The sequence below is a fragment of the Drosophila navojoa genome, chromosome 4 (assembly GCF_054131105.1).
Source record: "Drosophila navojoa isolate 15081-1374.11 chromosome 4, UAZ_NAV_1.0, whole genome shotgun sequence".
Lineage (NCBI taxonomy): Eukaryota > Metazoa > Arthropoda > Insecta > Diptera > Drosophilidae > Drosophila > Drosophila navojoa.
This window is the reverse complement of record NC_142892.1, coordinates 6904790-6921661: the sequence shown is the minus strand read 5'-3', so window position 1 is coordinate 6921661 and position 16872 is coordinate 6904790. Positions and strand designations below refer to the sequence as shown.

The 16872-nt window shown below is 42.5% G+C and overlaps 1 protein-coding gene across 1 annotated transcript; it reads right to left on the bottom strand.

Annotated features, from left to right (window-relative positions):
- Positions 1 to 3820: 3820 nt before the first annotated feature.
- On the bottom strand, positions 3821 to 7764 carry hry (bHLH transcriptional repressor hairy). Its single transcript, XM_018102494.3, has 3 exons — positions 7112 to 7764; positions 5661 to 5756; positions 3821 to 5472 (listed from the first exon to the last, which is right to left on the bottom strand). Exons 1-3 carry the CDS (start codon positions 7208 to 7210, stop codon positions 4555 to 4557), a joined length of 1113 nt encoding a protein of 370 aa, XP_017957983.1. The 5' UTR covers positions 7211 to 7764; the 3' UTR covers positions 3821 to 4554.
- Positions 7765 to 16872: the final 9108 nt, after the last annotated feature.

Here is a 16872-nt window from a genome sequence, read left to right as displayed (position 1 = left end):
CAATTATATACATATAGAGATATAGCTATAGATATAGACGTGCTTAGCATAGCGTTAAAGTCGGGGCTGTGGCTGACTTTGACATTCAACTTGCTGTCGGGCAGTTCAAGTGGCACTCGAGGCGTTGGCAAGGTCATTCGATTAGCTCGATTCTATAGCACTAACCTAAGCCATTTGTTCACCCAGTTACAGTTTTTACTACTCTATTTTTTTTTTGTTCTACCATTTGACTGCGCCATATATAATGTGAATATATATATTTACACAGCCTATCGCTGGAGAGTGGTGCGCTGATAGCAGTAGCTGCTGAGTCTCCCTAGTTTGTTTTTGGAAATGCTTGCGAGCACATATCACCTGTGCGCGGCACGTGAGCAGCGGGCGCTACAGGTGAGTCGGGCAGGTCGTGTAGGAGTGCGGGGAGTGGTGGCCACACGATTGGAGCAACTTGAGCTCTGTGTTTTTCTTTACTTTTTTTTTTTGGGACTATGGCGTTGTTATTTTAACATTTCATTTCACTGGAATAGCTGCGATACCAGCGCACATATCAACGGTACACTGACATATATACAAGCTATATATACATATGTATGCATATATATATATATATATGTATATCTATATATATATATCTTTGCGTATCTTGCATCCGTTGGCAGCCGTGCGCCCTGTCCCGTTAACATATTTTATTTTTGCAATTTGATTTGCATTGTATTTCAATTTGTTTTTTATTAAATTTTTAATTTTTTTATATTTATTGACATATTTTGAATTTTTTTTTTTTTTTTTAATATTTATTATTATTATTATTTTTTTTTTTTGTGTTCCGTTTCAACGCATCTACTTACAAAGCCAAAAAATGCAGCGCAGCTTTTAAATATAGTAATTTATTTTGGGAGAGTTAATAAAAAAATAATAATGAAAAATAAAAAATGTTTTATCACGTTTTTTGTCACGCGCAAAATGCAAAATTGGAATTGGTAAATAAATGCGACGCAGTTAGGCAAAACTCTGTTGCTTTAACCCTTATCAGTTGCAGATATTTAGATATATGTATATATAAATAGTTAAAATATATCATAGCAGTTTAGTTTGTTCATATTGTTTAAGCAAAATCGAAAATACTTCCAAAAGAAACGGATTCTTATTGGAAACGCCATTCTAATTAGCATTATATGCTCTCTGCGAATCTGTTTAAGACTAGAACCATGCTCCTGCATTATAAATTCCATAAATAAATTGAAGTGCTGCCACATCATATTGGCATATCTTATTAGCAAATTACACCATTTCCCGTTAACTGATCAATCACAATGACTTGTCATTCTCATTATTAATAACTATGCTATATCGAGCATAATTAATGAATCACATTTTACAATTGATGTCTCATGTTTTCTCTGGTTTTGGTGTGATTTTTATCAAGTTCTTCTGTTTGAACTACTTGTGAAATATATACTTCTATACATACATACATGTATTTATAAATATACATATATGATACATATGTATGAGACTGACGCACTTTTAGGAGAGCGAATAAAACGCAGTTTTGCTTTTGGAATTCTCGTATGACTAATTCGCACCATTGCAGCTGTTTTTTCTTTTTCTAGACAAGACTAGTGATGATACAATGAATACAAATTTAGTATAAGAACATAGCTTAAGAATTTCAGATCAATATTCAGAACTCTGTCTGACTCCCAAATATTATATCCACTCTAATCAAGTTAAGCACTTTATTCGCGCGCCAGTTTTTATGAGCTCATCATCTGAATGCATATCTCAGACCCGGTGACGCGCTTTTCAGCACGATCTGAATGTATAAACATTTGTATGTGTGTATCTGATATAAGTATTGCGCTGCATTTAGCTGTAGCCTTGGCGCTTGTTTATTTTCCTTGTGTATTTGAGTCATGTAGAAAGAAACCCAAATTCCTTTTTATCAAAACAACTCCCCATGAAAATAGATAAGCTGTGTCTCATGTGTTTGGCACAGAGTCTGTGAAAGGCAGCGGGATAACGTCGTAGAAAATATAAACTGCAGTCGAGCTGAACTATCTCTATTAATCTGGAGTCCAATGTCCGATATAGAGATCTAAAAGGCCTATAAAGATAGTTTCTAATTTTAGATACCTAATATAAAAAATAAAATGTTTTTCAGCTCACATTCAGCAGCTCGATGCTCGATGCGTGGTATTTCCTAGCCCAGCATTCCCACCCCCATTAGAGTCTCACTATACATATATATACTCTATTTATATATCTCCCATACTTCGTCTCAGATTATCAGTATGACTTAGCATGAATTCAAAGGTATTTTTGTTGCAACAGACTTTGCGGAAACTTTTACGTCCATGTCTTATTGCAGGGTGTTAGCAATAGATTATATTTTGTTATTTGAACCACTCGGCTGCCACGTCCCCTATAATTCCAGTAACCAAGTTTATTGCACATTGTACCTGATTACGGAATATTACAGTGGCTGTCCCTGATTGTCTTACAGCGTCACACTTTATGTGTCTCATGACGCGAACAGCTTAATTAAAGCTGATACGAGCAGAGACGCTGTAAGATCTATGTATCTAATTATCTCTAGAAAAAAGTATGTAATTATATATAGCTTGTATAAGATTCTATCCTTATCCTTCTAGAACTCAAGCGCCTTATGACTAACTCAAATGTGAAGTAGACTTTAAGTATAATCCAATCAGATGAAACCTAACAAGAATAGCGCATCAACTACTATGAATGATTCGCCCAGCTAAAATTGGATGCCTGCATATTAATATCAAAAAGTAGTTCTATGTGAGTCATTCATGAAACGAAAGGTGTAGTAAGCTTGGGTGGTTTCTGGTATATTAGAATAAATATATTATCCAATTAGATAAGCTTTGTACATTCCAATCAGATTCTAGTATATAAACTAAAATATCAATTTGTCATATTTGTTATTAGATTCCCAAGCAGACTTAAATCTTTGTCAGACTAGGGATCTATCCTTATATACTCCTCCTTAGTTTCTCGGCTTCCAATGCCGACTCTTTCGCTTCACATGACTTTGTGATAACGAATTTTCTGCTGAATCGTTTGCTAACTGAAGTAGGGGAAGCAACAGTAGAAGATATTTTTAAAAAATTCTTTAGACTGCAGTAAACATATCGTCAGGTTTCAAAAGTATTTCACATATATTTTGTATGTGAAGCATATACGTACGTATATAATTATATGAATGTATATGAATATATATGTATATTTACAATTCTGGGGAAATACATATATAAAATGCTGAAACTCAAGACACGCCTGATTAAATTGCAAAATATTTTGAAATTTTAGATATAGTAGTGCTTAGATATATGCCCAAATAGAAACATATATATATGTATATGAATAGAACTATTTTTTCGGTATATTAGTTGAAGGCTATAGAGTCTAGAGTCAATACACCAAAACGAGGCCTAATACTCTCTCGCCCGTCCGCCCTTTCTCTCCATCTCCTTCTCTTCTTCCTTCACTCTTTTATCAGCTTTATATTCGTATTTTATTGGCCTTTCACCAGTTCTAGACAATATCCCGTAGACCTTTCCAAAACCCCAACCCAAAAATAAATAATACTTTTTGTGCTTAATTTTTAGTAAAATTTTTTCAGATTTTATTCTTTTTAGTAGCCGTTTTTTTAGCTCAACTGTTTTTTGTTTCTTTTTTTTCTGTTGGTTTTTTTTTTTTTCTTTAAAAATTCTTTTTCTCTTAGATTTCTCATTATGTTCACTATATCACGTGGTCTTACAAATAGTTTGCTATATACATAGCTTACAATAGATATAGATAGATATATATGCATATATACGTATAGAGGTGAGACTATATTTAAATGGAGAGATATTAGGTATTATATTATTATTATTATTATGCATTAGAGTTAAGTTTTTGTTGTCAAACAAACTTGGATAGTTTGTGTGGAAGACTTTGAAGATTTCATTGCTGTTCACATATATATATATATATATATATATATATGTATCTATGCATGTGTATGTGTGTGTGTGTGTGCGAAACTCTAATATATTATTCTAATACATGATTCATGAGGCAATTTTACACCAAGTACTTGGATTGAGGTAGTTTGGCGACATGCAAAATACCATTTTGAGAAATGAATTCACAATAATAATAATAATAATAATATATAATAATAAATAAATTATAACAATATGTGTGTGTGTTTGTGTGTGTGTGTGGATGGGGTTGGGTATGGATGCTCTTCATCTCGCTGAACATTTCTCCTTTAGAGAAATGCCCAAGTGAAACGTCGAGCCGATTAGGAGTTTCGCTTGCTCGCAACACTTCGATCGCAACATTTGCGTTATCCTGGCGAAATGTGATGAAATGTTTATGTGTGAGTGTGCGTGTGTGTGTGTGTGTGCGTGTATGTGTGCGACGCCCATCAGTCTTTAAAAGCGGTTTGCATTGTTTTTTTTGGGGGAGCAGTTGCAATGCGAGCGCCTGGCTCATTTCTGTACATCTTCTTCTTCTTCTCCTGCAGTTTGCATATTTTTACCAGGGCCGCCAGGGCTGCTCCTCCTCCACTTTGATCTGCTTTTTGATGACCAGCGACAGGGGCTGCTGCTCCGCCAAATTGGAGCTGGGCACGCGCTGAATGACGGAGGGCTTCACATCTATTGGCTCGTAGACCGAGTTGGCGGGACTGGGCGGGGCATAGCTGCCGTGGCTGCTGCTGCTGCTCGGCGCCGACTCGTAGCCGGCCGATGAGTGCGAGCTGGCGGAGCCGGTGCTGGCCGTACGCTGTGGCATGGACACCAGTTGATGGTGATGCTGCTGCAGCTGTTGCTGTTGAGCAGCGGCGGCGGCAGCGGCAGCGGCAGCTGCTGCAGCTAGTTGTTGCTGTTGCTGCTGCTGCTGCTGTTGCAGCAACTGTTGCTGCTGCTGCTGTGGCAAGCTCTGGGGCAGCACCAGGGCGATGCTACCGTTGGGCAGCTTGGTGGGTATCACCTGCATGCCGTTGGGCAGAAAGTAGCCATTGGCATTGTGCTGGATCTGGCCGAAGAGATAGGGCGCCGCTGCTGAGACCATGTTGTTGCTGCTGCCGCTGCTGCCGTTCGTTGCTGTTGCCGGCTCCTGTTCGGGCGAGCTGGGCGGCGAGGGCAAGACGACCTGGGCGTGCAACGATTGGGCCTGGGCAGCCGCCTGCTGGCGCTGCTGATGGTGCAGCTCGCTCTTGACGCCATTGATACAGTTGCTCAGATGCTGCAGCAGACGGCGACGCTGGGCAGCATCCAGACCGGGGAAGCGGCTCACCTCATTCGCACAGTCGGCAAAGCCGGCCTTGAATTTGTTGATGATCTTTGGATCGGCGGCCTGTTGCATGGCTGCTTGCTGACGCTGCAGCTCCTGGAGATGCTTCACTGTCTTCTCCAATATGTCGGCCTTTTCCAGCTTTGAGTGACGCGCAGGCTGCAAGAAGAGAGAGCAGAGAAAATGTGAGGGTTAGTTATGGGTTTATAACAACTGTGAAGGGTTGAGATAGGGCAGCTAGATAGATATAGATCTATAGAGCGAGAGGATAGATCTATAACTGTCTATATATCTATCGATCTATACAGAGGTAAGGAGCTTGTAGTTGGATAGTTTAAGATACTTACGTCTTTTTTGGTCGCATCTAGTATGAGAGTCTTCAGCTCGTTGAGGCAATTGTTGATGCGTGCACGACGACGTTTTTCCATAATTGGTTTGTTCGACTGCAAGAAAGAGAGAGAGGGAAAGATTTCAGATTAGTCACGAGTTACAAAACATGAGTAAAATTTTTTTTTCTTTTCTTTTTTTTGGAACTCTTTGACCTCATGCAGCGTTCGACAACAACAGAAATAAAATCATATGCGTGCGGCTTTAATTGGACACGGGGACTCTCAACATTGTCATCAGCATTGAGTCGAGCCATTCTGGCTGGGGGCCAAAACACAGAAGCATGGCGCGTGCTCTATTTATATATACATATATATAATATACTTATATATATCTATCTGTTGCACTCGCAAGTGCTGGCCAAAAATAGTTTCTTGCGGTTATAAATTACGATAAGCAACGAGCCGATGCGGCCAAAAATAAATAACCAATACGCAGGTATTTCGAGCAACAACAATAACAACAAGGTCGTCGTGGGAAATTCGAAGACGCAAAACAATAAATTGTTGTTGTTTTTTCTTATTTTTTTGCAACAGTGAAAAAATTAAGAAATACAAACAGAATGAAATTATTTTTGGTGCTGGCCAAATTTGGCGCAGCTCAAACGCCCGCACTGTATGAAGTCAGCGGGCACAAGCCAAAAACGGCCAAAAGCATAGCCATAGGGCGAGCAGCTTTCAAGCAGCCAAAAGAAGCTGATGAGCGACAATTGCAGCGACCACGCGCCAAATGGAAGCCGCTCAAGTGGGCAGCCGCAACCAATTTTGGGTGGCACTCATGAATGGACCGGCCAGCTGTCCGTCCGTTCGTCCGCCTGGCCGCTGTCTGTCTCCATGAATGAAGCCCAAACGTAAATGCCGCCAACGCCAGACGCCGCTTTGTGTTGGCGAGCCGACGGCTTATTTTTTTCACTCTTGATAAACAGTTTTTTTTTCTATATGGTTACAGTTGCTGGCATGTGGGAGCCGACGACGACGAAATGTGGCCAAAAAGGAAATGCATTTGGGCAGCAGAATTGGCAAACTGTGTGTGGGACACGAACAGTGCGTGTGTGTTTGTACAAAGTGGGAGACAAGAGCTAACTTGTATGTGATTTAAAAATTTACACAAGAGAAAAAATGTTTATCGTGTAAACATTTATAAATTTCCTAAGAAATATGCCCAAATACGCAGCTGAATAAATAAATATTTATTCGAAATAAAAAGCTAAGGCGAATAAACACTCTATTTAGCTAGCGCATCTCTAATCATATGCAAAAATAGCTCAAGCTAATTTCAAATGCCAAAAAAGCTAGCGACAGCTTTTTAGCACGCGCACCTCTAGTTCGCTCGCTGGCTCGATTTTTTAATCCAAGTCTTTGCAATGCAACGGTACTTTTTTTTTTTTTTTTGCTACAGAATTGACACTTACCCTTCGGTCACTTTTGATGGGTGTCTCCTTCAGCTGCGTGGGCACCACAGCCGCGCCCACTAAGTTGGGACTCATGCTTGTTGTTACGCCGGTAACCATCTCGATATCGGCTATATATTGTTTATGCAGTTTAAGACACAGTTTGATTTTGTTATTTGTCTCTGTTTTTTTCACTGGCGGCAAATGCAGAAATTTGCTGCGCACTTGATTTAGTTAAAGTTTGTTGCTCTGCTTCGATTTGTTTGTTTTAATGCAGTTCTTTGATTTGTTTAGTTTTCAGTTTTCAGTTTCAAGATCACTTTTCACTTTTCATTCGCGCAACGACGAATCTACGTAAAATACGCTATAGTCTTTGCTTAGAGAGTGTTTCTTCTTTTCTTTATATTTGTATTCTTCCGCTTTAGAGGGAGAGGCAACCGCACGCTACGAGTTACGGCAAGCGAATGGCTGTCTGGTTCTGAATGCAGCCCGATTAAACGTTTCTCGAAGTACGAACGAGGCGAGCGAGCGAGCAACGATCGTCACGATGGCGAATCGGCAAAGTGTGAGTGTTTTTGTACGTTTGCTCGTATTTAAGTATTTTTGCGTGTGTGCGTTTTTGCTGGCGACCACCACCTTATCGCTAGGCTTACAGCAGACGACTGACGATTGATCGACAGGTTCGTTGGCTAAATCGAAATCGCCGCAGCGCGGCGCGGGCAGCGCGAGCCACACGACCAGTCGACGGCATATTTACACACACACATACTGCCAGTGCTGCCAACTTTTTACCAGAATAAAAAGCTGTTTTTAGATGGAAGAAACGGAAAAAAAAGCTGAAAATTTTTACAAAAAAGCCTAAAAAAAAGCGGTTATTATAGTTTGATTGTTTTTTTTTTTTTTTTTTTTAATTTACAAGATTTTTAGCATGTTATCTAATTCTTCGCGACTAGCATCGGTTTCAGAATCGTACGACCTGTTAGTACCTATCATGCGAAGATAATTTGAAGGAACTTTGTATTCATAGCAGCATTTGCCCAGTCTTCGCAAACCATATCTGTGTGTTATATTAAATAAAAAAGTAATATATATATCGGTATCATCTTTTCACTCTCAATAAAATATTACCTTATGCTAAGAATACTGTTTATTGTGCTTAGGCTCATTGAGTTCCTTAACATGGACTTTACCAAGTTAAGCTGGCTAAATACGCGTTCCACCTCCGCGTTGGACCATGGTAATGAAAACATTTGCAGGGCAACAGCTGCCAAGTCAAGGAATCGGCGGTTGCCGCCAGAATCCTTGTAATTGGAGACTTCATTCCAAAATTCGGAGCTGTCATTAACGTTTTCCCACGTAACTAGATTAATATCATAGTACTGCCGCTCAATGTCGGCTATTCTGTCTACTTGGAGGTGCTCCAACAATTCTGTAATTACTTTTTTTTTAGTTGACACAATTTTATCAACGGAAAAAACGTCAATGTTTTTTAAGATTTTAAAATTGTCGGGGAGACTGCAGATAAAATCAAAATTATTTAACGGTCGGTAGAAGATAAGTTCAATAACAAAAGAAGAGCAGCGAGCACGAATTTCTTGTTCGAGGCCTGCATCGATATTTAAAGACTTGATTTTCTTTTCAAAATCATACCCTTTGTACATATCGGATTCTACATGCTCTTTTCTTACAAGTGGCAACCGCCATGTTAACCATGGTGCGCGCAGAGGTTTGTGCAAGACTTAGCTTAAGTGTGTGTTAGTGCTACATATCCGAACGATATACATATTAGGCTAAGGCAATTAGCATTCGATATATACAAAAAATATATACAATATTTATTACAAAGTACATGTTTTCAGTATTAAAAAAAATCGAAGTATTAAAAAAAATCGAAAAAAGCCTAATTCATTTTCAAAAAAAGCCAGAATTCCCGCTTCCCGCAATTCTTAAATATTTCCCGCAATTTGTCTTCGGAAAGAGCCAGATTTGACGGGAAAAAAGCTGAATTGGCAGCAGTGCATACTGCCTGTGTGCGACTGCATACATTTCTGCTCGCATGTGTAGGTAGCCACGATGTCGGCTCTACCTGTGTGCGCAGTCATTGTTGTTGTTGTTTTTGTTGCTTCTGCTGCTGCCGTCAGTTTACCTAAGCCGCAGCCCGCGGCCTTTGCGAGAGAGCAGCACACAGTTACTCATACGCCCCCCTCTCCGAACGAGCAAGAAAAAAGCACTGCAAGTTCTATTGGGCATTTCTTCCTTTTTGGAAATATTAAAACCCCCAGTGAGCGTGCGAGCGGGATTCACAATATGCGCGAGAGTGTGTTAGATAGAGATAACCGATAGCGAGAGCGAGAGCGTTCGCCGTGCTGATTCATGCGGCCAACGCGACGACGCGTCGACGACGTCGTCCCATAGAAGGTGAAAATAGCAAGCGGCAGCAGCTCACCCAGAGACTTAATGTTGATATGACGCCACCCCAGCGCCGACAGGTGTGGATGTGTGTTTGTGTGGCGATTGAGTGAATGTGTGCATGTGTATGTGTTATGATGTCGTGATCAGTGGGGTCGCTAAACAGTAAACAAGATCACAAGGTTGCTCACGCTGTTGGGGCTGTGCGCACGCCAAGCGGAAGCGGGCGACAGCGCAACACCTGCGTCACCCACTATCTAACCAAACGCACGCACACACGCACCAATGTTCCAAATTATGTGTAGTAATTCTGTTTTGGCTGTGTAACTGTAACCTATTCCATTCGCCTCAATTAGGCTAGGGAAGGTCACTTACACTAAAGCGCATGCGTATGAGTGAATGTGTGTGTGTGACTGTGTTAAATCAATCGGCAAGGCTGATGAGCACGTTACACGTGCGTCGGGCAATGCTTAGTTTCGATTTTATGGCGTCTACGTGCAGGGTGGACTTTCACGTTTGGACTTATCAGTTTTTTCGACGGTTGGCGCTTAAGTCACATCAGGCAAGAGAGTAAAAAATGTATTCCAGTTTCGCTCTTAAATATACATACATACATGTATGCACGTGTGAGAGTGGGCAAAGTAATGAGCCAATGACCAAACAGAATAGCAGAAACAGAACATCTCCATGCACATCGACAGACACACATGCGCAAACGAGAGCGAAAGTGAGCAAGCGTATAGTAACGTTCTTCCAAGCTAAGCTTGCAAAAGCTTCCAGTTGCTAAGAGAACTTATGATTGTGCAATGGAAGCTTTCGAAGCTCTTATAAAATGTTAGTTATTGCATTGTTTATGCATTTGACAATGTGGGTCAATTTTCTGCGTGTGTGTGCGTGCAGTATAAGTCACGAGTTTTATGCGTTTTATGGCTGATGTTTAGAAGGTTGCCACGTCGAACAAACCCCCGGCCAGAGTCCGCCAGTCGAGCAACACCTTCGCGTTCCAATTACAATTTGGCAGCCGATCAAAAGGCTGCCGCCCGCGGCTGGCGTCGCTGGCAGCGTTGCTGGCGGCACTTGTGCATGCCAATTTAATTGCACACGGGCAGCGTTTACATCATGTGGCTGCTGTTGCTGCTGCTGTGCTGCTGATGCTGCTGACGCTGATTCTGGCCAAAAACAGCAACTGGCAGCTAAGGTGTAGGATGTGGGCACACACAGATATATATACACCCATACACAAGCAAATACAGTTGTTTGGCACGCCTGATCGCATGCAGCGTCTAAAATAAACTGTGGCAAAAATTTATAGTCCACACACACATGCACACAGATACAGATACGCACGCAAAAATGTGCGCATTGCTAATTGCGTCTAAATTTAAACGTAGCAGCCCAGCGGGAGCAGCGGTACAGAGCGCCAGAGGCGGCGGCGTTACAACAACGAACAGCAGCAACAGCGACGCTAGCAGCGACGCCCACGCGCCAGACGCTGCCCTGCTGGCCACAGCGCAGCAATAACAGCAGCAGCCCCATGTAACTAAAAATAACAGCGTGAGAGAGGCCAAGCGAGAGAGAGAGAGAGAGAGAGAGAGAGCGTAGGCGAGCGCGAGCTTAGATCTGCCTCGTAGCTGAGAGAGTGATGAGCAGCCTTCATGGCCACCCGCCATGCTAAATACATTTGCCTACCACATTTCTCGCGATTAAAATGCCATAAAAATAGCCAAAGCGTGTGAATGCGCTAAACGCACTGCACTATTATTTTGCGACGCCATTGTCGTTGTTGTTTGGCGTTGCCATTGGTTGCCATGCACTTAATGGCGCTCTGCTCTTTTTTTTTTTTTTTTTTTTTTTGGCAATGTAGCTGCAGAGACACAAATCTTTGCCCAATTGCCGCCGTTGTTGTTGTGCAAGTATTTTATTACTCATTAACGTAACGACGCATTTTGGGCCAACGGGCCGTAGCCTCTGCCAACGGCGCCGCTGACGTCGCACAGAGTTCAATATGGTTTGCTTAAGAGACTGGGAGAGGAAGAGGAGAGAGAGAGAGCGGGGGTGGGGATGGGTGTCTGCTTGTTTTTTGTATTTGCGGCAGCAGCGTCAGCAAAAAAAAAGAAGAATATCGAGAAAAAATACATTAAACAACGGTAGACGTTCTAAATTTAGCAACAGGTAAAAAGCTCAAAACAAACGGTTTGTTTTTATTTTTGGTATATATTTTGTTGTTATTTTTCTGGGGTGGGGTATCGGCTATATAAGGGCAAAGGCAGATCGCGTGATGCGGAAAAGTTAGCTGCGAATGGGCAGGGTAAAGTGAGGGGATGAGAGATGGCTGAGGGGTTTGTTTAAAATACAGTTATATGGAGGCACGCAAAATGTTCCGTTAATTTGAGCACGTATAACATATACGCATATATATACATTTAGGCATGATCGGCAAAGTCAAGAGTTGTGAAGTATCGTTATTAAAGCTCGGATTGGGGATTGCCTAAGAAATTATAAATAAAACAAGACTAAAGCTGGAAATTATGTTTATTAAAATTTTAGACGGAGACTTTTTTGAATGAATTCCCAAGAACTGCAAAACAAAGTCGAGACTAATGGAATGCGGAGAATTTGAGATGTTCTACCCGGCAACTGAATAAAAGGGAAAAAATTTCATGTAATGCTAGTAGTAGCCTTCTCTATGTATCCAACTTCATTAGATCTACCATCTCGGACTTCCAGTAATTTCTTCCTAATGAGTCAATCAAACTTTCAGTCACTACCAACATCAACATCTATGGGATCATCCTTTAAGGATCCCCTCATATAGCAGCTCAGTCTACCATTTTGCATAGTCTAAGCATAGCTTGACTTTTCGACTTTTCGCTCGATACGGCATCAAAAGTCAGGTCTTATGAAGTCAACTGCTTGGCTGTTTGGTAAATATTCAAGAAAATTTCCATGCAAGTCAAATGCAAATCCTTTCGCTGGAAAAGTCAGTCCAACCCTTTGGCCAGGATGTTCGGAAGGCTCTGCTTGGCTGGAACAGTAGCTGATGGGCGTTGAGGACTTCGGATTTAGGCGAAGCTACGATGATACGGAGCTTAGTTTCGAAAACCGCGTTAATTAAATCAGTTTGGACACGCTCTGATGATCGGACGAAAGGGTTTGGCGAAAGGATTAAGTGTGCGTGGCACAGTGGCACTGCCAGTGGCAGTGGTGCACAGGTACCCTGGGTTTCTATTAACAGGATGATCATGCACATCAAAGGGCTAAAACCACACACCCATAAAACTGAACGTGCAACAATGGGAAGGAACGCGTGTGCAAAGGCCGCACAACCCATCCACCACAGCCGCGGCCAGTTCATCAAGGAACAACTCTTCTGTTTATTGCACCCTTTGAGCGAGCTGCTTTTTACCTAGTCAAGGGTTGTTGGCCAAAGGATTCGCTCACTCGGCCTCAGTCTCGGCCAGAGCCGTGACGGTGTTTGTTTATTTGCCATAAAAGGATTATGAACGTCCGAACAGGTAAGCGGCAAAGGTTTAAGGCAACGCTAAAGGCTTCGGCTGCTGTAGGGTTAGACGAACGCACGCCCCTTTTCTTAACCCGTTGAACCAGAGAGCTAGAAGTTTCCTATGAGTGCTATGAGCACTATTCTAATGCTCTCTAGTGAGAGAGACGCGTCTAGGCTCGCCTTTCCCTTCACTCAGTCTCCTTCGCCTTCCAAGAGCTTCCTTTCCTTTCCTCTGTTGTTCTTTTCTTCATGCCGCACAATCTCGCCTCATCATTTCCACTAAAAAAGTCAACTTTCGGCCCATAAAAAATCATCGTTTTTTAACTGCCGTTGCGTCTAGTTGCGTAAAAAACGAACGCACTTCCGAGTAAAAATTCGCCGTTCGCAAATTCTCTGGCGAATTCCAACATTTTGTTGACGACAAATTGCATAAAAAATGCAACTGCATTTACGAGTTCGCTAAAAAAAAAAAAGGAAAGAAAACAGAAAACGAAAATCGACGTATCTAAAAAATGGCAAAGATCCGATCCGATCCGATCCGCGCCTAGGCACACTCAAGGTGAGGATGGGTTTGATGGGCCAACACAAAAGCGCAACATGCAGAAGGATTTTATGGTTTTATTTAGGGTTATTTACGCTCTACGCCTCAATGCCAAATCAATTGGCGTGCAAACGTCAACTCCTCACCCGCTCTCGCTTCGTCTCCCTCTTGCACACTCACTCAGCATAGCGCTGGCTCTGTCTGGCTCTACCTGCCGGCACGAAGGAGTAAACGACGGAGGAAAGAGTTCTCTTACCTACGCGTTAGACTCGCGCCGAAAGAGGTTTTTCGGCATAGGGTAGAGTTTAGGGTTTCCACGGATTAGCTGACTGCTTTGGCTGTCTCTATCGGGGTTTTGGCTTTATGAGCGGCTCGCTAATGTGCCGTATGTCCTTGATGCATAGCTGCTGCTGCTGCTGCTGCTGAGAGTCTCTGCCTCTGCCTCTGCTGCTGCTGTCCGATTCGCAAAGAGTTTTTACGACACGCAACAACAACAACCGCAACAACAACAACAACAACTCGTCTCTTTCAAATCCTTGCCAATTTCCGGGAATATTATTTGCGTGGCTCATGCATGCTTTTGCACTGCCGCCAACCAACGCCAGAGGGCGCTGCGCATACAAATTTTTTAATCGCTTTTTGGGGTTCGCTTCGACTCCTAATTGAGGGAGTCGAAAATTTGTAGCAAATGCACCGTTAGACGCGCAGCTGGCGATTCGTCTGCGTTTCGTTAATCTACATAAATAGTTTGCCTAATGACAGGATGTTTTTTGTTGTTGTTGTTGTTGTTTTCGCTTTGATTTGCGCCACGAACGATTCGACGATCGACAGACACTTTTTCCCACACAGCCAAGAACGCGTTCGAGTGGGCGTCGTGTTTTGGTAGCCACAGCAAAAATGCAAAAATGCCATTAAAAAAAAAATATATATAAAGAGAAAACAACAACAACAACAACCAGTTGAAATTGTGGTGCATTCATGTACGTATATAGATCGTTGAGGTGCTAAAAATGTTTTACGAGTCTTCACAAATCGTGACCAGACTTTGACTCAGACCCTGACTGGGAGACTCGAGACTCGAGACACAGATCCAGACCCAGACCCAGACCCAGGCCCAGACCCTGAGAGTGCAATCCAAGCGTAGACAGCAAAAGGTGTTGAGCACATAAAATGATGCAAAAACGAAGAAGAAGAAGAAGCAGCAAAAACAAGAAAACAGTTAAATTGTGAATAGTTAGGGTATCAGCAGAGAGGTATATATAGCATATTATATAATCATGAAATGATTAACTAGAGTTAACTAAATATATGTAAATATAAATACATATTTTCTTTCTTAGATAGACAGATCCATAAAAAAAAAACTGAAATATGTATAAATATAAGTAAATTTATTAGAACAGGTGTTATGTAACCCATGGAATAATTATATAGTACAATAGATTATTTGCTATAGGTATAAATATTGTATAGATATCATGCAATTATTTGCCAGAACTTTTCGAAATACCCGAAAACCTTGTAAAGGGCATCAAAGCGCGACAAGGGAATCACGTGCAAAAGGAGAAGCTGCCGCTCCAGCGACAAGCGCCCTAGTCAGGCCAAAGAAATCCACTGTGGCATCGATCATAAATGGCAAAGAAACGAAAAAAGGAATTGGGCATTGGGCATCGGGAATGAGAATGGGAATAAAAAGAAACGAAATCAGCAGCAGAAGAACTCGAGTGGAGTTGGCCAATGGAAAGCATTGCATGCACTATTGAACTTGCTGAATGAAAACCGACAGGCAGCAGCAGCAGCGACTGAGGCGACGGCAGCGGCAGCTGAGGCAGAGCCAGAGGGCCAGAGGGCAGTGGCGGCAACCGTAACCAGTTGGGGCAACAAACATGCCCAGTCAGGCGTTTGTTGCGCCAACGGCAGAGCTGTAATTTACACTCCTCAGCGCTGGGGTGGCGTTGCCCCAAACATCTTCTCAGCCAGCCAAGCAGCCACACAGCATCCCAATGCCGCAGCGTCACAGCGGGCAGCTTGTCACGATAGGAGCCGCAGTTGGAGTTGGAGTTGGAGTTGGAGTCGGAGTTGGAGATCATGCCCGACGATTACCTAAACGCACGCGGCCTGTGTGAGGTGAGAGGCGGGGCGAGGTAGCTCTCTTGCCGAGATCCTTGAGCTGCGGCTGCATAAATTATAATGTGAGGGGCTGACCGGTTGCTGCTGCTGCCTCAACTGATGCTGCTGCTGCTGCTGGCACACTTATTGCGCAAAAACGAAAAAAAGCGCGCTTCACGAAGCATGGCCAGAGCGCTGGTCGCGTATTCGAATTGCCACTGTAGCGGGGCGTGCTGCTTGGCTGGGGGAGGCTGCTGCTGGGAGGGGCGCGGGGCTTAGCTGGCTCTGTGGCCCTCGATGCTGATCGGTCGTCGCGCCGGCGCATTGTTTTCATTTTATGGAGATTAACATTTTGCGTCTGCCAACGCCGTCGCCGCCGTCGCCGCCGTCGCCGCCGACGCCGCCACCGCCTTCGACTGATATCAGCATCTGACAAGCATCCAAGCATCCAAGCATCCGCTGTCCGCTGCAATACTTCGGCTGCAGTTTAACTTGAATACCCTACAACCAAAAGGGCATGCCGAATAGCTGGGCAGCTTTGGAGAGAGTTGTTGGTAAGGAAAGTGAAGTAGATATTATTTTATTTTATTAGTCTATGATTAACTTTGGAGAGAGTTCATACTATTTGCTTATTAAACCATAAAACTTGTGGAGATTCCATAGTTTAAATGAGTACCATGACTTAGAGGTCTGTGAATAGTTTTATAATCTTAGGAACAGTTAAAAGCTGGTAGAAAAGAAAGAAGAAGAAAGATCTTCAGTTCCTCAAAGAAACTGATATGAATATAAAGAATATAAATCAATTTCTCAATAGCTCTTAACCCTAATTATTTCAAGTCACTCTTCTCATCTACCCATAAAAGGGTATTCGCAGTGTCATTTGGTATATCATCGAATGGTAAACTCGAGTTTTTTATTGTTGTTGCGTTCTCCCTTACAGATTTGACTTGTTTTTCATTTTGGCAAGTCACGACCCGCGTAATGAGCCAACTGCAGCTCCATGGACCGGGACTGAGGCTTATGATCTTCTCTTTGTCTGTTGCAAAAGGAAGTCGTCGCATTGCCGTCGACTGCCTGACTGCCTGACTGCCCAACTGACTGACTGACTCAGAAGAAGAAGAAGACGATGACGAAGAGGGGGAAAAAAATGTTAATTTTTTTTTTCTTCACATTGGGCAATGCGACGATTATTAACCTCGTTGGTGTTACGGCATGCAAATC

Excerpts from the sequence above, each read along its gene's own strand:
- hry (XM_018102494.3), bottom strand. The coding sequence starts at position 7,210 with ATGGTTACCGGCGTAACAACAAGCATGAGTCCCAACTTAGTGGGCGCG. Across the intron at positions 5,757-7,111 it reads CCATCAAAAGTGACCGAAGG|TCGAACAAACCAATTATGGA; the intron begins GTAAGTGTCAAT and ends TCTTTCTTGCAG. Across the intron at positions 5,473-5,660 it reads TAGATGCGACCAAAAAAGAC|CCTGCGCGTCACTCAAAGCT; the intron begins GTAAGTATCTTA and ends CTCTTCTTGCAG.